Source organism: Alexandromys fortis, unplaced genomic scaffold (assembly GCF_014885135.2).
Source record: "Alexandromys fortis isolate MF-2015 unplaced genomic scaffold, M_Fortis_MF-2015_v1.1 scaffold_86, whole genome shotgun sequence".
In the NCBI taxonomy this organism is placed as follows: Eukaryota; Metazoa; Chordata; class Mammalia; order Rodentia; family Cricetidae; genus Alexandromys; species Alexandromys fortis.
The window spans coordinates 622,558-643,717 of NW_026067965.1; the positions used below are offsets into that span (position 1 = coordinate 622,558).

The 21,160-nt window shown below is 49.1% G+C and overlaps 1 protein-coding gene across 1 annotated transcript in view; it reads left to right on the plus strand.

The window, feature by feature from the left end:
• The window catches only part of Cemip (cell migration inducing hyaluronidase 1), a 136,233-nt gene that overhangs the window by 76,294 nt on the left and 38,779 nt on the right, over positions 1-21,160 (plus strand). Inside the window, exons 2-11 of the mRNA XM_050154029.1 lie at positions 639-748; positions 3,608-3,754; positions 4,214-4,352; positions 5,393-5,629; positions 6,557-6,736; positions 9,574-9,644; positions 10,897-10,992; positions 11,432-11,553; positions 14,467-14,599; positions 15,346-15,537. Coding sequence (XP_050009986.1) covers positions 639-748; positions 3,608-3,754; positions 4,214-4,352; positions 5,393-5,629; positions 6,557-6,736; positions 9,574-9,644; positions 10,897-10,992; positions 11,432-11,553; positions 14,467-14,599; positions 15,346-15,537 — 1,427 coding nt within the window. The remainder of the gene's footprint in view (positions 1-638; positions 749-3,607; positions 3,755-4,213; positions 4,353-5,392; positions 5,630-6,556; positions 6,737-9,573; positions 9,645-10,896; positions 10,993-11,431; positions 11,554-14,466; positions 14,600-15,345; positions 15,538-21,160) is intronic.

Genomic DNA, 21,160 nt, shown 5'->3' on the forward strand with positions numbered 1-21,160 from the left:
AGGAGGGAGGAAGGAAGGAAGGAAGGAAACCCTTTTTCCTTTCCCTTAAGGGCATTGGCTGAAAGTCTGCTTTATGGATTGAAGTTAATCTCAAGGAAACTGAAGAGCGTGCTGGCTATTCTAGGTGACCAGGCACCCAGATAAAAACCAGGGTTTCTGTTACTGTATAAAGAGAAGACAGATAGGTAGCGCACACTGACAATGTCAAGTTCAAAATCAGCTCATCTACTACATCCCTGATGAGGCAACCAGGTCCACAGAAGGCGGCACACCAGCTGAGATCGGACAGCCAGCCTGTGGCATTGGATTGCCAACTTATGCTTAGTCTTTCTTGTTTCTCGGCTTACGGCTTATGTAGAAAGGCTCCCATTCCAAAGGGAGGGAGCTCGAGGAGCACTTAGCTCAGAGCTGCAGGACAGGGGCAGAATGGTGACCGAGTTGGCTTGTCCAGATCTGCCTGGCCCTGAGTCATGGTAGGTGAGGAACTACTCACAAGGTCTCCGCTCTGGGCCCGTGGGGTGTGCCTCTCCTGATGTCCTGCCATGTGTCTGTCTCCGGCCTCTCTGTGGGTGACTTTCTGTCTCTCCTGTTGGTTCTTACTGTGGGGATGCAATTCTGACCCTGTGCTTACGTTTCAGGGAGCATGCTGTCAGACTGAAGGCTGCTGGGAGGCACCATGTCTCCCTTAAGGTCGTGCTGGCCATGAACTGGCTCCTCCTAGTCGACTTCTCGGGGGCCACATCGGCAGGTGAGATTCCACAAAACCCAGACCTCCCTCAGTTACAGTCAGGCTGCTGGGAGAGGGAGATCACGGGGAGTCTCTGGGGTAGGGTCCTCGTTGAACACCTTGGTTGCCGGCAAGCCTCATCCTGCCCCAGGTTTTTTTAGGAAATGACAGACTGGCCTAGAATCATCTCCAGGTTGCAAGCTCAGCGTCTGCCCGAGCTCCATTGCAAGTGAACCTGGTTGGGAGGGTCTCCGCGGAGCTGAGACTCACCTGACGGGAGTACCTATCTCTCCAGTGCTGGGCAATTGGGAAGGGGAGACACTGTTGTAAGATATTTTGAGTTTTTAAAAGAGAACAGAAATTTGGAGTTTTATAGAAAAAAAAACCTTCCTTTTAAATGTGACCTGATAACATAAAATTTAAAGACTGTCCAGGAGAGTAAGGGGAGGGGCAAGGGGGCATTCAACTGATATTCAGCTTTCTGTCTCTGTCTGGGCTACTCGGCTGCAGAGCTCAGAAGCCCTGCCCATTTCTTGTCAGCAGATCAGGATCTGGACCCCATGAAGTCTTCAGTCGCAATGCTCACAATGCTCTGAGAGAGGGTTAGATTGTGTTTTCTTTTTGTTATTTTGATTGTTTTACACACACCTATGAAGACCTCACAAAACATACATACATACATACATACATACATGCATGCACAGACACATACATACATATATTAGGACCTCACAAGATAGCCCTGGCTGGCTTTAAGTTCACAGACCCGCCTGTCTCTGCCCCTGGAGTTCTGGTATCAAGGCTATGTACTACTATGCCCAGTTGTTTGTTTTTGAGACAGTTTATCTCTCAGTATGATCCAGGCTAGCTTCGAACCTGCCATCTTCCTTCCCCGACATCCCAGGTGCCAGGGTTAGAGACATGTGCCCCAGCACCCTACAGAGATCTGTTTTACTATCTCAATATTGTCAACTTTGTCTTGAAGTATTTTGAACTTTTTCATGTGTGTGAATTTTTTTTTCTTCCTTGTGGTGCCAAGCAAGTGATCTTTATGTGATTTTAAATTAAGATTAGAAGCACAGGACACTTCAGCCAGGCTACAGGAAGCAGCCATTAATTAATTAATAACTGGCACCTTCAGCAGGACACGGGTGGCACAGACACAAAGCTTAGAAATGGGACGGAGAGTTAATAACACTACCATGGCCACCATGCTTATCTTAAAATGCTATGATTATTCACCGAGTCTTATGTTTTTCTGTAATAACGGACCTCACACTGGACTCCATCGCCTACCAGCCCACTGGAAGAAGGAAGCGTTCTACCTCCATGGTGGATTCTTACAAAACCTTCTCAATTCATGGCTGATGTAGCAAGTAGGACCATGTCAGTGTTCAGTGCCCGAGTTCATTCACTTCTGCTCATTCAATTAATAAGGCCAAAGTGGGTGTTGACTCCAGGCTAGAAGTTGCATTTCGGTTTATCTTTTGGGTGATTCGACCTGAAGAGGAATATTCAGATACTTCCTGGGTGTCTTCTCCAACATGCCAGTTTTACAAACAAACCCTTCGGAAGGGAGATGTGCCCTCTCTGGAGCCCTGTAGTCCGCGTTCTCTGGGAGAAGTAGAAATCGCCTTTGCCACTCGTGCTTCAAGTAGCTGCAGCCTGCATTCCCTTATAGCCTGCTTCACGAGGCCTCTGCCCCAGTCAGAGAAATCAGCGCGTTGCCATGGTGATGTTTCAGGGCTGGCACAGATGATTTTCAGCTGTTCACTGATCCACATGTCTGAATACCCCCAGCTTCCACAAATACCCAGGGTCCGCCAAATCCAGTCCTGGAAGTACTGTATCTTACTTAGTCAGAGTCTCAGAGCTTCTGAAGAGTGGGGTTCATGCTCCTGATGAAGGGCAAGCCCGTAGGACCAGGCCCAACAGAGTCAGGCCGAGATGCAAAGTTCGCTGCAAACTCGTATTCCTGACAGGGAAGGACTGTGGGCTTGGCTTGGAAGTGAGGCGGTGAGACCTGAGGCGCTGTTCACTTAGCAGGAGCCCAACCTCCCCAGGAGGTTTTTGATCTGCACCTTGGACACTCCAGGTGGCTACATTTGTTCTTTACCCACTAGGAATTGACTCCTTGAGACAGAGATGTCTCTCTTTGCATCTTCCATGGCATAGACCTGGAATAGATCCCCAGCAAATCTTGTAAAAATCAAGAAGTCTCCCCAGTTGTACTAAACACTCTGGCTCTTGAGATCACTGCATGCACGCTGGCCACTTTTGGCTTCAGACTGCCTTGGGGCATGTTGAGCCAGGAGGCTCAGCCTGTCCTCAGAACAACAGCAGGTGGCTCTCTACCCTGGGGAGCCCATACAACCTGCAAAGTGTCATCTTCCTCAGCTCCTGGAGCTCAGAACAGAAAGAATAAGACTGTCCTGGATAAGCATAGTAACTGCCCCAGCTTAGTGGCCTTAGGCTGTGCCAGAGTCAGCATCTCTTATACTGACCTTGCATGTGTCACTTGGTGTCATTTGCCTACAAAGGACATGTCCAGTGGTGAGGGTTAGTGCCCTGAGAGGAGCCTATAGCAGGACATCCCCACAAGGCAGAAAAGTCCCACATCTGGCAAATGGGAAGCTAAATCAGAGAAGGAAGGGGGCTGTCCAGAGTCACGTGATAAAGTCGTGAAAAGCGTGGACCCAAACCCCAGGGTACCTTGCCTCCCAGATAAGAGCATCTCTCTAGTGTCTAAGGACTCACTTCCAACCCTGGTAGGGAAGAAATGGGTGCCGTAGAGATGTGCTCGCCCGACCCACCCATTCATTATCCTTCGCTTGGTGACGCCGGTGAGTTTGACTGGTGGCATGTCACTGTCTTGGGCAGGGGCAGCTGAATGTCCTGACCAGAACCCTGACCTGCAGCCTTGGAGCCCTGGCCATGACCGAGACTATCACGTACACATCAGTCAGGGCAGGAGTCTACTGCTCACCTCCTCGGCTACCGTCCACTCCATCACCATCTCGCAGGGAGGTAAGCTGTCCTGTCCGCCCCGCCACCCGGAGTCCCGCACATGGCTCTACCTGGCCAGCAGCTGAGACAGGCAGAACAAATGTTCCACGCATCAGCTTCAGGTCAGAGCGCCTGGAGATCTGAGACGGCCATCAACTCGGAGTGCTGAGAAATGGCCTAATCTTGGGGGAGGGAAAGAGCATTTAAAATGAAGGCACCTGTTATTCTCACCCTGACGTGCCTGATAACTGAACTCAGCATGCGGAACAATGGCATTGAACCAGATGACCACTGGGTATATCTTGCAAAGCAGATGATGGGGACAAGCAACTTCCGCAAGACAAGTGGGCATAGGCGTGCAGAGAAAATGGACCCCTTTGCCTGCCTAGAGAAATGGGGTATAGGGAACCCTCTCTGGGTTCCACTCTAACAGTACCTAAGATTCTTGTCTTCTCAGACCTCCCCGTTCTCTTTCTTCAGGCAAGCTTGTCATCAAAGACCACCATGAGCACATCGAGCTGCGTGCCCGGCACATTCTGATTGAGGACGGCGGAGAGCTGCACGCTGGGAGTGCCCTCTGCCCTTTCGAGGGCAATTTCAGTATTGTGCTGTATGGAAGGTGGGATGACCTCACTTGGGGTTCAAGGGCTGCTCTTGGGGCTGATGGGAAAGAGGTTTTCCCATAGAGAGGGAGAGGAGAGGTCTGGACTTCTCTAGCGGACAGGAACCCCCCTTGTGTCCCACTAGACTGTAACCGTGAACAAGATAGACATGGTGAAGTGGGTGAGCATCGTGGTGTGGATGGAGTGTGGATGGAGCAGCTGCATCACAGAAGCTTCTGGCAGTAGCTTTCCGGTCATTCCATGACCCTGAAAAGAGGTTGCTTAGTGCTGGAAAGGACAGGGTGCAATGCTTCGCAGGGAAGTGTGAGCAAACACCGTTCACCAAGGACAGACCAGAGAAATTATTCTACCCAAGTCTAGCTTGGGGAACCTCTAGGTTTATTGGGGCTACCTATAAAAACACAGGTGATTCGGAGTAACTGCATCTTCTAAAAGCCACAACAGCATGGGTGCTGACTCATGAAAACTGTAGCCATGGAGCTTCCAGTCCAACAGGCAGGCAATTCCACGAGAGAGTTCCATTCACCTCAGCAATTGCTTACGGCTTGTGTCTAACCATTGAGAGCTTCTGAGCCTTCTGGCTTTCCTTAGGTTTCTGGGTCTTAGGAGCACTGCTGACTTTCCAGGAGGGGAAAGCAAGCACAAGACACAGGAATTTCCCCCGTGGCTTTCTCTTCTGGTTGTGACCCCTTTTTAAGCTATCGAAAGTTCTAAGACGTGGTAGCCAAGAATGTTTGAGTGTAGGCAGGCACACGGGTGAAAGTACCTGTGATTCTACAGTCCACAAGGGCCGCAACAGAAACAGCACGGAAGAATGTGGCCGTGACCAGTGGCTGCTCAGCACTGCTACCCTGGGTGCTCACTGTTGCTCTGTTTTGGGAAAGTCAGCTTGCTAATGCTTTTCTGCAGACCTAATGTCATCACCAAAAATGCAGCTGGCTCTCTGAGGCCATAGTGGGGATCAGGGAACGGTGACAGTCCCCTCGGGGCTCAGCCTCTTGCAGAGACATGCCGGCTAACCGCTTTTCTCTTACAGGGCTGATGAAGGCATCGAGCCGGACCCTTACTATGGCCTGAAGTACATTGGAGTGGGCAGAGGAGGCACTCTCGAGTTGCACGGACAGAAAAAACTCTCCTGGACGTTTCTCAACAAGACCCTGCATCCTGGAGGCATGCAGGAGGGAGGATATTTTTTTGAAAGGAGCTGGGGTCACCGTGGAGTCATTGTTCATGTCATTGACCCCAAATCAGGCACAGTCGTCCATTCTGACCGGTAAGGCTGACTTCTCTCTATGCATGTACTCACTTGTTCAGGATCTCTCCCAGCTTGGGGGGGCTTCCCTGGGGACCGGTATGCAGCAGTGAGTGGCATTTGCACAGCAAAGCTGAATTTAACACAAATGCGTGCAAGCACACACACATACACACACCTGTAGTTAGAGATGATCAATTTTATAACATCATTCTTTTAATAAACCAACCGTAATATGTTGTTTAAAAGGATGTTAAAACTCTTGTTTAAAAGGATGAGCTTCTTGATTAAAATTCTTACTATGGTAAAGCAAAATGTTTTTAAAAAGAGAGTGGATGAGGAAAAGGCAGAAAGACAGCAAGCAGTGGCTAAGAGTCTATCACCACTACAGTATGAATCAGAGGTTACAGTTTAAGGACGCTCACACACACACACACACACACACACACACACACACACACACACACACACAAGCTGCTCCAGTGAGGGAGACACTGCCTGAGACAGTCACGCTGTCATTCCCGAGGACTTTGGAGGAGTTGCTTCGGTCTGGATTGAAGCTAGAAATCCCTGCTAAGTGTCTGAGTCTTCTCCTGGTGCCAATCCTTTCCAAAAGACATAAGCTACCACCCCAAGGAGGAAAGATGACATTAAAAACCTGAGCCCCAAGCATGTGACTTATTCTACACCCTGTGGTTATTTCTGAGGCATTTTATCTGGTGAATGAACACTATGGCCAAATCAGATCCCTCCTTCTTGGGTATCTGTACAGCAAGCCGAACACCCACACTGGCTTGCTCTGTGAAGACGGCTTCTTTGTTACAGTCTTGGGTCCTCAGGGTCTTTGGACGGCATCCCCCTTGCTGAAACAAACGTGTACTCAGGTCTCTGTGTCCATTAGACTGCCACCAGGACTAGCCACATCTTTACTGTCTCTCCCCTTTGCAGGTTCGACACCTACAGATCCAAGAAGGAGAGCGAACGTCTGGTCCAGTATTTGAATGCGGTGCCTGACGGCAGGATCCTTTCTGTCGCAGTGAATGATGAAGGCTCGAGGAACCTGGATGACACAGCCAGGAAGGCAATGACCAAACTGGGCAGCAAGCACTTCCTACATCTTGGATTTAGGTACGGTCCATCACTTGTGGTCTCCACCGAACTGACCAGGGGGGTTTGTCTCCAGCTCCACATGACGCTGAATGCCAGCACAGAGCAGGCAGGCTCACTGCTCCTCCACCCTGGAGGAATTCAAAGAGCTTGTGTCTAAAGGAAGCTTGGGTTTCCTTACAGGAACATCCCCCCTATTGTAATGCATGGGTTCCTATATGGACTGACGTCTGTCAGTCACTGACAAGTACTCAGTGACCTAAGTGAGAAACAGGCAGTAAGAGCCCTGATGGGCAGTTAAGGGCTGCTTACCCTTTCAGGGTTCCTATTGTTCTTCGGGAATTGGCAGACAGTGGTTTAGGAATTATGCAAAGTATCTCCACCCTGCTAAATACCCGAGGGAGGGAGCCTTTCTGACAAGCTCCGGTGTGTGTCCTACTTGCTTTGGATTGTAAGATCATGCCTAATATTGGCATGAGCACACATGGACAACTGCAAGGAGCCACTTGGCACACAAAGACCACATCTTCCGATCCTGTAAGCTGGTTCTAAGTTGAGATGCTCTGCCCCAAAGCTGTTAGAGAGTGTGACTCCCAATCTCCAGATACGGACAAGCTCAGAGATGATCAGAGCCTTCTCTAGCCTGTAAAGAAATATAACTGGCTGGACAGATCTCCTGGGCTGAAAGGGACACCCCGGGTCCTAGGCTGTGTTCTCTGGATGCAGCTTCTTCTGGAAGGGGAACTGGGGCAGGAAACACAAGCAGACAAATACGACAGTGATATCTTGGGGTGGCAGGGCTCCTTTGTCAGCCAACGTCAAACACGCTTTCATTTCACCACACCATAAACCCAAAAGTCAAGTTATTCATTTGCGCCCAGAGAGAGGGTACTTTGAAAGGAGTGGCTACTGAAGGGCCTCATCAGAAGAAGGTTGTGGTGGCTCCTGATGACTGGCTTTGAGTCTGTCCTGCCTTGCCACTGAGGTGTGACCACAGGCAAGTGACTCATCCTCTTAGCTTAATTCTTGCATCTGTAGAATAGGGTATCTCCGGATCTATCTTCAAAGGACGCTGGGAGAGGTCTCATGGGATAATATGAATAATATAGTTGTCACCCTGCCTGGCACAGTTCGCGATTGTTCTGTCCTTACAAACGAAGGTCGCTGGAACTGTGGGAACCTCCATGTTTCCTCCCGGCCACAGCAAGCAAGAATTACATAGACCACACACCCCCCTCCTTTGTAGGTTTGAGTGATAGGAGCTGAGCATCTAAAATTCGGCAGATGTGCTGGGAATGGTACCCTTCATTTGTTTGTTAGCGAAATAGTGAGGAGGTATTGGTGGGACTCACTTGGCTGGGCCTGCTGAGCTTGCATGAGCAGATGGAAATGAATGGTACCCATGACAGAGAACAAGAAAGCAGGCAGGGGGAGCTGAGCGCAGGATCACAGCTGGGAGGAGGCCAAATCGATGCTACAAAACCAGTGGCTCTAGCGAGTGAGCGTGTGACTCTCATGAGCGAGGAAAGACAGAGCAGGGATATGCATGCAAGGGGGGCAGGAGAGACAAGGCTTCAGGGTTGGCATTGGGGGGGGGGGGTCAACGGCTCTGTGCTGATGCCAAGGGCAATGGGGAGCCAGTTAAAGACTTCAGTAAGAGCGCGACATGGCTGAATCCTCCACCTGAGCCTGGGTCAGGAATGACTCCCCAAGACAGGAGGGCTAAGCAAAATCAAAAGCTTCTTACACCAAGATCTTTTTTTTTTTTTTTTTGCTTTGTCCTGCAAAGGTAGCTGCTGCCTTCTCAGGGGATGGGTCTTCAGCAAGAGCCTGGTTCTCAGAAGAAAGGCAGACTGATTTCACTGTGTTAAGTTTGACATGCCGCAGGGTCTCCCTAGGGAAATGGAAGCCGTAAGAATCCAAATAGTTCAAACTGAGTTATTTTATGCTAAGTTTCATGAAGTGGAGAGAATAAATGAGAAAATCTGATGAGCCTTTCTCAGATAAGCTAACTGGAGTGAACCGAGTTGGAATTCTTCCCAGAATAACTCTTCATTCAGCTCTAGAGAGGGTACCTCTCTGGGGGGGGGGGGGGGGGGGGGAGTAAAGGCTTCGGATCCGCTTCAGGGAGAAAACTTAGAGGGTCATTTTACCATTTCTTAATTCCCTACAGTATTGATGTTCAACATGCTAGGGTGATGTATTTAAGGTGGAGCCCTTACCCCAGCCACTGCATGTGACATGCTGGAAAGGCAAAGACCACTAAGGAATGTGCCTGTGAACAGTTCACACTCCCAAAGAGAAAGGGCCACGTGGTCTCCCAAATCATAAACCTTTTTCTCCTTCCCTTCCCAGCACTAAGCCAACGTATTTCATTCCTTTCTAAAGTCTAAAGCAGGTGGCTAAGTGGCCAGTCACAGTATCCGGTGCCATTTTTCTAGAGCTCAACTCTTGGAGGCAGTGGGCACACGTGGAATCGCCTCTGTCAGAACATGGCTTCTATATTTGCTGCAGGATCTAACTGGGTTTGGCGGGTGGCACCGCTGGGTTGTTGGCATGTTTGTTTGATTGTGATTCATACCCATTCATGCCAGCATTGAGTCAAAGCTGTCTCCAGGGTGCAGAGGCCCAGGCGAGCTGGCTGGTGAGGAAGCAGGCAACCCTTGTGTTCGCAAAAAAAAAAAAAAAAAAAAAAGGTTCTTGTTCTATGGGGAAAGGAAGCCCATAAGTGGATGGTAAATTCCTCTAGCAGCTAGGGAGACTCAACTATGGAATCCTGTCTTCACTCTGCCCGCCCAAGTGCAGGCTCCAGTGTGTGAAAAACCTGACTTTCTGTTGTTCTTTTTTTTTTTTTCCAGACACCCTTGGAGCTTCATCACTGTGAAGGGCAAGCCCTCCTCTTCAGTTGAAGACCACATCGAATACCAAGGTAATAAATAGATGGTGGGAGGTCCGGGCCCCTCCGCTGTCTCCCTGACCAGGGGCTGTGTGGGTTGTGAGTGACCACTCTTAGAACACAGCTGCCCATCTGCCAGGGTCCAGTCGAAACTCTGGGCACTTGAGTTACTACATTCTGAGGCAGGGACAAAGATCCATGCTGGAGGAAAATAGATTACTCCCTAGAATTTGAACATCTCCAAAGAATTGTTAATAACTTCTCAAAAAATTATTCCCTGACAAAGAAAAGCTAAGCACTGGGAGGAGGCCTCCAGAGGAACAGTGAAAGCCATAGAAAGCCATAGAAAGGTTTTGTTGTTTGTTTGTTTAAGACAGGGTCTCGTGTGGCCTAAGATGGTCTCAATTTCTTTTTTTCCTTTTTTTTTTAATTAAAACAATCTTTTTTATTTTACATACCTATTCTAGTTCCCAATCCCTCCCCTCCTCCCGCTTCCCCCACATCCTCCCACCCCACTCCCCATCCATTCCTCAGAGAGGGTGAGGTCCCCATGGGGAGTCCACAAAGTCTGCCACATCACGGGAGGCAGGACCAAGGCCCTCCTCCCTCGTAGCAGAGGATGACTTTGAACTTCTGGTCCTCCTGCCTCCACCTCCTGAGTGTTACAGGTCTACACCCCCATCACTAGCTCATGTGGCTCTGGGCATAAATATGGGCATATGCATGCTAGGCAAGCGCTCTATCACCTCAGCTACATCTGCAGCCCTGTAGAGGGTCTTCATCGTACAGCGTAACCTCTGCCGCATGCAGATGGGGTGAGAGCTGCCGGTTCTAATCCCAAGGCGGAACTCAGATCATGAGAAAGAACAGGTTCCCTCAACTCTCTATTTGACAGAAAGTTGCAACTGAGCTTTCAAAACTGACCCGCAGAAGAAAAAAAATGAATGTATTCTTGTCATTTGGAAAGAGGTTAATCTGGTTAGGGGGCTAAAATTCCTTAAGGAAATGGTTCAAGAGAACCATGAGTAAAATACAAAAATCCACTGTGAGCTGGACTTGGTGGTGCACACTGGGCGAAATCCGGACAATTGGGAGGTGGAGGCAAGAAGAGAAACTCAAGTTATCCTTGACTACGTAATTCAAGGCTAGCCTGGGCTACCTGAGATCCAGTCTCAAAACAGAACAAAACAAACATTAAAGCCAATCCAAATTAAATCAAAGATCTACAGATGTGAGGGCTTCCTCACGGAGTTTCTGCTTCCTCAAGTGTCTGTGTCTCTGACAGGTCACAAAGGTTCGGCTGCTGCCCGGGTTTTCAAACTCTTCCAGACAGAACATGGCGAACATTTCAATGTTTCTTCAACCAGCGAATGGGTTCAAGGTGAGGGGTTTGTTAGAGGCGGGCTGGTAAAACCGGCTAGCAGCAGCCCAGGCTGGGTATTAGCAAGGATTTCTCTTACACCAGCAGGGACACATTACTAGGCAGCAATGAAGAAATTGCAGCGGAGTTTGTCTTTGATTAACCAAGCCACACGGGGGAACTGTCAACAGGCTTTCCCCAGTGGTTAAGAGTTGCGTGGCTCCTCCACGGGGGCTTGTGGCATTTAGTTTATGTGTTAGATTGTGGTGTTGGTCATAGAGGCTTGCGGGAAGCAGCCATGGTAGTGATGGGCTTTGGGAGCGGATTTTTGGGTGGGTTATTATTTCTCTACATCTTGCTCACTGGTTTTGTAGTAACAGGAAACTAACGCTGCCTTTGCAAAAGGGAAGTGTCAATAGGAGCGGCTTCCCGTCTGACCTTGTCTCTGCTTTCCGCCTAGATGTGGAATGGACGGAGTGGTTCAACCATGACAAGGTACCTCAGAGCAAAGGTGGGGAGAAAATTTCAGATCTCCGAGCGGCTTACCCAGGAAAAATCTGCAATCGACCCATTGACATACAGGTACCGACCTCACAACAACAGCCAGGGAAATCCCCAAGACTCTGCTTTGAAGAAAGCTCTGTGGGCCACAGCCTTTTCTTGTCACTTGGGTGGTGTGAGTGTCTGCCTCCTCCTCTGAAGGAGGTTAATTATTCTACTCCCACCACGGAGAAGCAAAGGTTCCTTAGCTGTTGAAAGCTAAGACTCCAGCACCTGCCTCTGAGTTCCTGATCCTTATTATCAGAGAGTGCCAGCTGCAGGGGCCTGCTTGGCCCACACGTCTCTCATCTGCTCTGATGCCTTTGGGCTCTTGAGTACACGGTGGGCAGATAGGATATGAAGTGTAGCCATGCCCAGCAACCCAGAGGAAGAGCATGCCCTCAGCCCTGCTCCCTCCTAAGGAGTATAGAAGTCACCATTCAGAGTCTGCCACTCAGACTCTATTCTACCTGAAGGAGGAGATGACTGCCACATTGGGCACACACACTGAAACAAAAGATTCTCACGTACACCTCTTTTCTTTGCCCGTCGCCTGCCACTTCCTTGGGGCTTCCACTAAGCCCTCATCATGGCTGTATCATTCCCACTGCCCGGGACTGCGTGTGACATGGGCTCTGGGACACCTGTTCCATGTGGACATAATCTACCATCCTCGGAGTGAGGGTCTGTTTAAACCCCATGTCCTCATTCTGCATTCACAGTCTGTTCCCAGCCTACAGGTGGCTGTAGAGGTCCATCGGATTATTTGACTTCATGGCTCACTGCAAAATTAGGGGTCATAAACGTTCCCTCAAAACTTGGTTCCAGGGGGCTGGAGAGATGGCTCAGAGGTTAAGAGCATTGCCTGCTCTTCCAAAGGTCCTGAGTTCAATTCCCAGCAACCACATGGTGGCTCACAACCATCTGTAATGGGGTCTGGTGCCCTCTTCTGGCCTACAGACAGAATATTATATATGTAATAAATAAATAAATGTTTAAAAAAATTAAAAAAAAAACTTGGTTCCACAGGCTCACTGACTCCATACATGGGCGTCTGAATGCTATCTACAAATTTCATTCAAAAACTTGGGGGAAGGGTTTGAGATAAGGTCTCACCAGCCTGGCTGGCCTTGAACTCACTGTGTAGACCAAGCCAGCACAGGGACCCGCCTGCCGCTGTTTCCTGAGTGCAGGGATTAAAAGCAAGTAACACCCTGCCCTGTTCAAAATTATTTTAATTTACTGCTAACCATGATAATATAAGTATTTTATTATCTGCAAGCAAAGCTAATAATAATGCTTCTTTAGAGATTCTTGCCATTTAGCAGTGATAGATCTCTTCTCCCCCCCCCCTCTCTCTCTCTCTCCCTCTTTCCTTACCCAAGACTGAGGTCATTAAAAGAGAAATCTCTATAATTAAGCAGTTCCTTGAAATCATTTCTGGAGTTTGTCCCATGACGAATATCCAGTCCTAATGGGTAACGAATGAGCCAGGGCCCATTACTGTTGCCAGTACAACAGGACTCCCTTGAAGATGGAGCTGGCTCCGTGGGGTTCTGAGGTCAAAGGAGCAGGGCTTCTTGAACAGTTGATGACCTTGAACTTGGTGATGAATTCTTTGGGCCTTAGTGGGCCCCCTTAGGGACAAGTTTATAACCTGGTCTCAGCTGCTGCAGAGACCATGGAAATCGTGTCCACATGACTTGGAAAGAGCTGGAATTTAATTGACTTTTAGCATGCATATCTGGGCGACCTCCTTTCAAGCCAAAGTTGTGGCTCCATTAGGTACAAATAATCTTTCCTAAAAAGTCTAGTTCTCTCTCTCTCTCTTTCTCTCTCTCATTGGTGATACTTTCCTTCCTTATCCAAGTCTGTCTCCCTGACTCCATGGTTTCTGTGCCAAAGATGGCCACAGTGCTTTTCTAAATTGCACATCTTTGAATGACAGTCACAGTCTGCAGACAGACACACCCTGGCTTTGGGATGAGCCCCAGCTGGCAGGAACCACCCTCCTTTGAGCCTGTTCCTAAACTGTGCCCTGCCCTTGTCGCTTCTTGCTTGGCACCCCCGCTCAACTTCAAGGATACAATGGGGGCGAACGGAGGGTGGTGGAATGAGGAACAGGATGTTTGAACAAAGGCCTTTTAGGCTGGGCACAGCTAGAATGGAAGCATCATTGAAGCTAATTTATAAACTCGAGCTTCGTTTTTGCCTCTGCCACTCACTGACTTGTGATGCTCATCTTTCTTGCGCACTGTTTTCCTTATCGCCAGAACCAACGGCCTCTTCCTAGTTTCTCTGTGAGGATGCAATGGATACCGGCGAGCATGTACCTCTTTAGCTGAGGCAGTGGATCCCAAACTTTCCTACCTGTTAGCATCACCTGGGCTGCTTTTACAGTCCTGCTGCCCAGGCTGCAGCCTCAACCCACCAAACCTCAGCCTTTGAGGGGGGAGAACCTGGGCACAGAGCCTCAAGGCTCCTGGTGGCATGTAAAAACCCTTCTGAGCACCTGTGGGTTGAACGGGGTGAGTCCTCGATAAATAATTAGCCAGCTTCTTCCATGGACTCACAGTGGTAGGGTGTTCATCAGGTAGTAGGGGCATACCAGGGGTTCTAAGAGAGCCCGTGTGTGCTGGGTGCTCTTTACATGTGCACACAATGATAGCAGGAAGTCCTGTAGGACACAGGCAAGGTGTTCTTCCTTCCAGATCCCAAACCTAGCTGACTCTCTTCCCCCAAATCAGGCCACTCTGCTTCCACTCCGAGACTTAATACTGTCTTTCTTATAACAAAACTCTAATAGACAATCGGGATAATAGTCCTGGGCTGCTGTAAATAGTTTTGCAGTGAGGACAATTTTAGCCTTGTAAATAGAAAATGTGGACATTAACCAATGCTTCCCCTGCGTCATAAAAAAGTTCCCTTACTCTGTAATTTCCATTCCATCCTCAGGCCACAACAATGGACGGAGTTGCCCTCAACACTGAAGTTGTCTACAAAAATGGCCAAGATTACAGGTTTGCTTGCTACACCCGGGGCCGAGCCTGCCGCAACTACCGAGTACGATTCCTATGTGGAAAACCTGGTAAGCGGGCAGATCCTGGCTCCTTGTTGGGTTAGAAATGCAACTGTGCTCTGGTCTCTGACCTGGCTGCTAGGCACTGTGAAACGGGATGGCTGGGTCAGCGTGTGGAGTATCAAAGAGTCATAATTACTCCCACTTCGTGGTCTAGGAGCAGCCAGACTTCCCTGGAGTTGAAAGCAGACAGCAACACTCTGCCCTGTCAAACACTTTTCTAAAAGGGGTGGGCATGGTTCAAGAAGGCAGTGTGCTGGTGGACAGGGCTGACACAGACTTTCTGCCTCTTCTGTTATTTATTTCAAAGCCAGTTCCCCAGGCGGTCCTCCTTAGAAAGGACTGGAAAGGGCCACCGGTTTGTTCTGGAATCAGCATCTCCAGAAAGCAGTCATTAGGGATGGACTGGGGGTGGGGCTTACGGCTACTGTAAATAACAGTGGAGAAGGTCTATATTTGTTTTACATCTTGGGCAAAGTGGGTGTGGTGAGGCAGAGCATTGAAAACCAGCTTAGAAGTCAGTGGAAAATTCCTCTGCCCGGAGCTAATGAATGGGTCTTTTTTGGTTGGGTTTTTGTTGACTTCAAAAACCTGTAAGTACTGAGACTGTGATGGAGAGAGCCTGATGATTTGGGTTTTGGAAGGGCACACCTGGCATTTACCGATTTCCAGAGGGGAGGGGGAAGAGGTGGGCAGCCACATGTTTGCTGAGGGCAAAGGGCTGACTCTCACTCCTTCCTGTTTTGGGGTTACAGTGAGGCCCAAGCTCACGGTCAGCATCGACACCAACGTAAACAGCACCATCCTGAACCTGGTGGACAATGTGCAGTCCTGGAGGCCTGGAGACACCCTGGTCGTCGCCAGCACTGACTACTCCATGTACCAGGCAGAAGAGTTCCAGGTTCTCACCTGCAAAGCCTGTGCCTCTACGCAGGTCAGAGTGGCAGGTAGGCACCCCACTTCTGCCCAGGCTGCATGAATCTGGACATGGGTAGACCTCAAGTGAAAGGAGATGTGTATCTGTGAGCTATTCTCAGAATGCTGTGTAACAAAGAAAATGATGAGAATCTCGCTGCAAGCATTTGCTCTGCTTTGATGCATCTATACATTGTCCAGGCAGGCAGCCTAAACTGATATCTGAAATAAATTTACTTAAGATGAAATGGTTATTTTGGCTCATGGTTTTGGAGGCTTCAGTTCATGGTTTGTTGGCCCTGCTGGTCAGGACAAGAACTAGGCGTGAAAGGAGTTACTTGTCTCATGGCATCCAGGAAACAAAGAAAGAGGAAGATGATCTAACTTCTTCCCACAAAGCTAGCCCTAATAGCATCATGGCAAAGCTTTATTTAACACATGGGCCTTTGGGGGACACTATCATAGCACTGGCCTTAAGCTGTTCTATGCTGAGCCTTGCTCCAGCATGGAAACTGGGATCAGTTCCATACTATTCTTAGTCTTCCCCAGACACATTCTTCTTATGACAGAGGTTGAATGTTCCTATAGAAATGAGAGGAAAATGGAGAAATTCTAAAGTCTGGGTTTAGAACTGGCTCACACTGGGCATACTAACTTATGTCTAGAATTCTAGAACTTGGGAGACCAAGTATGGAGAATTGCATGGTGAATTTGAGGCCAGCCTCAGATGCATAGTGAATTCCAAGCAAACCTGAGCTTCAAGGTAATACCTTATTTCAAAACAAAATAAAAAAAATATGAACTCAGAAAAACTAAACAAAACTGGCATACTCTGATAACATGGTCTGCTGGCCAAAACACAGGTCAATAGAGAGCACAGCCCCTGGTCAAGTTCAGCATGAATGGTAATAGGAATGGCCCCCATGACTCACTTCCTCAAACAAAGCCACACCTCCTAATCCTTCTCAAGTAGTGCCACTCCCTAAGGACCAAACATCCAAATATCTTTCTCCTGCATATTTACTGAAGTGGTCTCTCAGCTGAACCTAGAGCTTGCTGACACAGTCAGTCTGACCAGGTAGCTTGTTCCAGGAATCTCCAGTCTCCACCTTTGGAGCCCTGGAATTATAGGTGAGCTGCTACTCACAACCGGTATTTACATAGGTGCGGGAACTGAGCTGAGTCTCCACGCTTGTGTGGCAAGTGCTTTGACCACTGAGCCGCCTCCACAGCCCTAAGTTCAATAATTTAGTAGCTGATCCTCAGTGTGGGAAGGATGGAAGGAGCTTGGCTGATTACAAATGGTTGGACCTGGTATGCTTCATTTGCCGTTTCTGCCATTTGGGACCTGTACGCACATGGGATTGTGGAGGAGAGCTGTGGATGGCAAGATAACCCTGAGGTTGAAGGACCCACGAGATGCCAGGCTCACACAGCAGAGATGGGGGGGTTCATGCTAAGGGCTACTGTTCCCACTGTTCATGCGAGGGCTACCGACTCAAACAACTGGACCAGGAGTGTCAGAGGGCTACTTGGGTGGCCAAGTCCCAAAGGATGAATGAAAGTAGGAGTGGAGACAATGCTAGACTTGCTTCGTGATGCCCCAAGTCCCTTTATGCTTTAGCATCGAAGGCTTCTTCTTCAGCCTCACACTGCCTAGTAAGAGTGGATCAGCCGCTCTGCTCAGAAGCTTTGTGTCCCCATGGAAACAAACGGCTCCTTCTGGCAAGCAGTGCCACAGAAGCCTCAGGTGGGGATGAGTATGCGTGCAAAGCTGTCTGTCCATCTGTCTCTCCTGAGCAGGCACCCACTTCTCCTCTTCCCAAAGTCCGTTCTCTGCTCTCCCTTCTCCACTTACACAGAGGACTCCGCCTGCCCATCCCTTTCTGTGCCTGCCTTCTTCTCCCACCTGGTGCATTCTATAGGGTTGCCTCCTCAGTCTGGCTGCAGATAAGGACCCAATCTTCTCGGATCCTCCTTCCTTCCAATTCCAGAAAATAGCCTTCTTCTTCGCATTTTAAGGGTTTGCTGATGAGAAACAGATGAGGTGACAAAGTGCTGGAAACACACAAGTCATCTAAAAATTAAGGTGGTTTTTTTTTTTTTCTTCAAAATTTCACCAGTATGATTCCCAGCACCTCTTGATGTGGCTGAAGTCTTCCCCTTGGCCTTTTGCTGCCCCCCTTTTCCATCGTCACCTTCCCACTCTGCCTCATAATCTCCACACGTTTAGCCACTGCCGCCACTACTTAGAATGAGTGCCATGTCCCCTGACAGCCCCAACACTTTCCAGGGTCACCCGTTCCTTCTTTGTGAGATCCTCAACTTCTGGGGGGTTCTTGCTTTTATATGTGAAGCAGAAGAGGAGACTGGGGTTGTAGAAATCAAACATCTAAGTCCACGATTTCCAATGTGGCAGCCACCAGCCCTAGGTGGCTGCTTCAATTAAATTGAAGTCAAATTAAATTCATAGAGTAGACAGGTTTTCAATGTGAAAGCCGCATGGGCTTAGCGGCTACCGTGTTGAACAACAAGGAATCAATTGTCACAGGATGTCCTTGTGGGTGGTTGGGTAGTGCTACTGTAGACTAAGCAAGCCAGTATGAGAAGGACCGCCCACTTCCCCTGACTCTCTGGGTTCGATTGGGTCTAACCTACAAGTGTACCTGTGTGTCTGTCTCCCAGAGAAGGTTTTGATGGTTTATTCTTCTCTTTTGGTTTGTCTGATTCTGTATTTGTCTGGTGGAGGTTTGCAGAGTATGGTATTGGGGTGCATGTGGATAAACTCAGAAAAATACAAAGTTTAGAGTCCCTCTATATTCCAGGTCTTCCCCGCTCCTTTCCTTGGCCCAAGGCTTTCTTAAATTATTTGGGACAATGTTGACCTGGCCAGCCTGCGCATGTGCGTGCTGAGAGGAGTGGGGTGGAGAGGGGCGAGAGATCCCCTCATCAGGAAGGGATGGAAAGAGGTGGAGAGGGTGGGAGAGCCCCTCCCCAGGAAGGGACAGAAGGAATTGGGCAGCTGCAGTTGGGAGTGGCCTGTGAAAGAACAAGGAGAGAGATACGTGGCCTCGCTGTGGACGGCAGCAGTGTGGTAAAGGTTCTGATAGGAGCCTTGCAGCAGGGGAGTTGGCTGTGACTGCGAAATTCCCACAATTCTCAGCAGGACCTGCACTTCCTTAGCCCATGGGAGTCTGATAAACACAGCCTTCTATCCACCTGAAGTCCTCCAAGCCCCCCTTACCCTCAATGAACAAAGAAAACCCTGAAACCAGCTGTTGTTGTTCATCAGTTCCTGTCACTGGTGGAGCTCTGGAGACAGCCCTGACAACTGCAGGTGTCATTTCTGTCACCCTGGCCTCCAACCATGTGCCCAGGGCTGTTTGAACACATTCTGTGGATTAACTAACTTAACGATCTAGCTACCTTTTGGGATGCGAGCTATTTTTTTTTTTAAATCTCTGCTTCATAGATGAAGGGCCCAAGGTTCAGGGAACTTAAACCATAGGATCCAGGTGCCTCTGTAAACTGAGTCACACAGCCTGGCTCTGAGCCATGTGGAGAATGATGGTCTTGGATAAAGGCAACCAGGTGGGTGAAAACTCTGAGGCTCGGATGGCAAAGGGCCTCAGGAGGCAAGACCAGCCAGCATGGTGGCAACTAAAGAGGATGGGTGGGGATGAAAGCGATGAACCTACCAGGGACCAGGGTGTCTGCCCCATCTGCCTTGGACTAGTAGAAGGAGCGGGGCTAATGTGACTGAGCCAGTAGCTCATTGTATCTTCTGGGAAGCCAGCTCTGTGCTGTACCTCTCAGGACCCAGTGGAATGCCCATCACTTTCCTTGACCCTTTCATCGGTATTGGGAGTCAGTTCTTTGACCATACCCCTCACACAACCCCAAACTGTCTTGCTTGGCTGAAAGATCCTTTGCCAGTGTCCCTGGGCATTGTCAGTAACTGTCTTTTGGGGTGTCCACGAGGGAAGATTAGTTCTGGATCCGGGAGCCTGAGACTTAGAAGACCAGGATCACAGATGCTCTTGGGGACAGATACCCAGCTTTGTAAGAGGGTCCAGTTCTCTGCATGTTGAGCAGGGGTGGCTTGGGAGAGCAAACAGAAGAGCAGAGGTTCTCCGCTGACAGAGAAAAGAGAGAAGGAAGATGTATCCAGACAGAAGCCGACATGTAAGTGGTCCCCCGGCAAGACAAAAAAAAAAAAAAAAAAAAAAGAGAGAGAGAAACAGCCTCCCTATTGTACCCCATGACAGCCATGTCCCCCAGGCTCCTTCCTTTTCAGCCACCAAGCTGTCTCTGTGTTTCCTCTGTCTGGCTTTCTGAAGCAAGTGTCCCTCAGAAGCCATGTGCGCCACTTTCAGAGACAGTCCTTGCCCCTTGCCCTGTGACTAGATTGCTTGTGAAGGCCACAGACCCAACAGGCAGGGAGATGAACCACAGAAAGAAGCAGAGGCTTCTACATACATGTCCGGAGGACCTTAAAGCAGTAAAGACACATGACCGTGACCCAAACCAAAAGCCATAGTGGGTCCAGGGAGGAAGAAGACCAGCGGTCTGCAGTTAACTCGCTTCTGATTATCTCCTCTAACGCTGTCAGACTCTGCGTGGAGCTGTTGGAAGGTGGTGAGGTCTAATAGAAGGCTTAAGTTCATTAAGGGTATATTCTAGAAGAAGACTTTGGGATACCGGTCTCCTCCTTTCTCTGTTTTATTACTGGCCGCAAAGTATATGGACTTCCTCTGGCATATGCAACCACCACGAGATCCTGCGCCATCACAGGCCCAAACGACATAGCCAGCAGGTCCTGACTTGAAACCTATGAAACTGTGAACTGAGATTAAACCTTTCTTCTTCTAAATTGATTCATCCCAGGTATTAGTTATAGTACCAGAAAACTGGCTGTCGCTATGCCTGGGACTCTTAAGGACTCTGTGGAAGGCTGACTCTATGTTGGTTATGTTATTCTTCGTTCCTATGAATATTGCCTCACATGGCAAAAAGGACTTAGAATTCTGACTGCAGTTCTGGAAATAGAAGACTGTCCTGGGTTATGTGGGCGGGTCCAATATAATTACAAAGGTTATCAGAGGGATTGAGGGCCATTAGGGAAGAGAAAGCCGTGGTAAGACTGAAGCAGATGGAGCCATTGGGAGACCGGGTCACAAACCCAGGAGTACAGGTGGCCGCTGGAATCTGAAAAAGCCCAGGAACAGTTTCGATGCGGCACCTTCTCAAGCAAGCAGCTCTGCCAACACCTTGACTTGCCCCAGGAAATTAACTTCGGACATCTAACCTCCAGGACCCTAAAAAATAAAGCTGTGGTAATTTGTCACAGATGCGACAGAAAACACGCTCCGTTCTCTTGCCCGGAGCTGTTTTCTCAGCTTCAGCGTGGAGCGATGTCATCTTGCTTCAAAGAAACCACTGTCTCACTGAGTCTGCAGAATTTTGCATTGCTTCCTTAACAATTCTGCCAGCTCCCAGGATGTGTGCCAGTGAAGGGGGAGGGCCGGGGTCAGCTCTTCCTGTGGGTGAGAAAGCGGAGGAAGGCCACTGTGGTGGGTATCGCTGCTAATTTTAACCGTGGCCTTCATACACGGGCACTCGTGGTATCTCAAGGCCATGGCAAGGGCCTCCTCG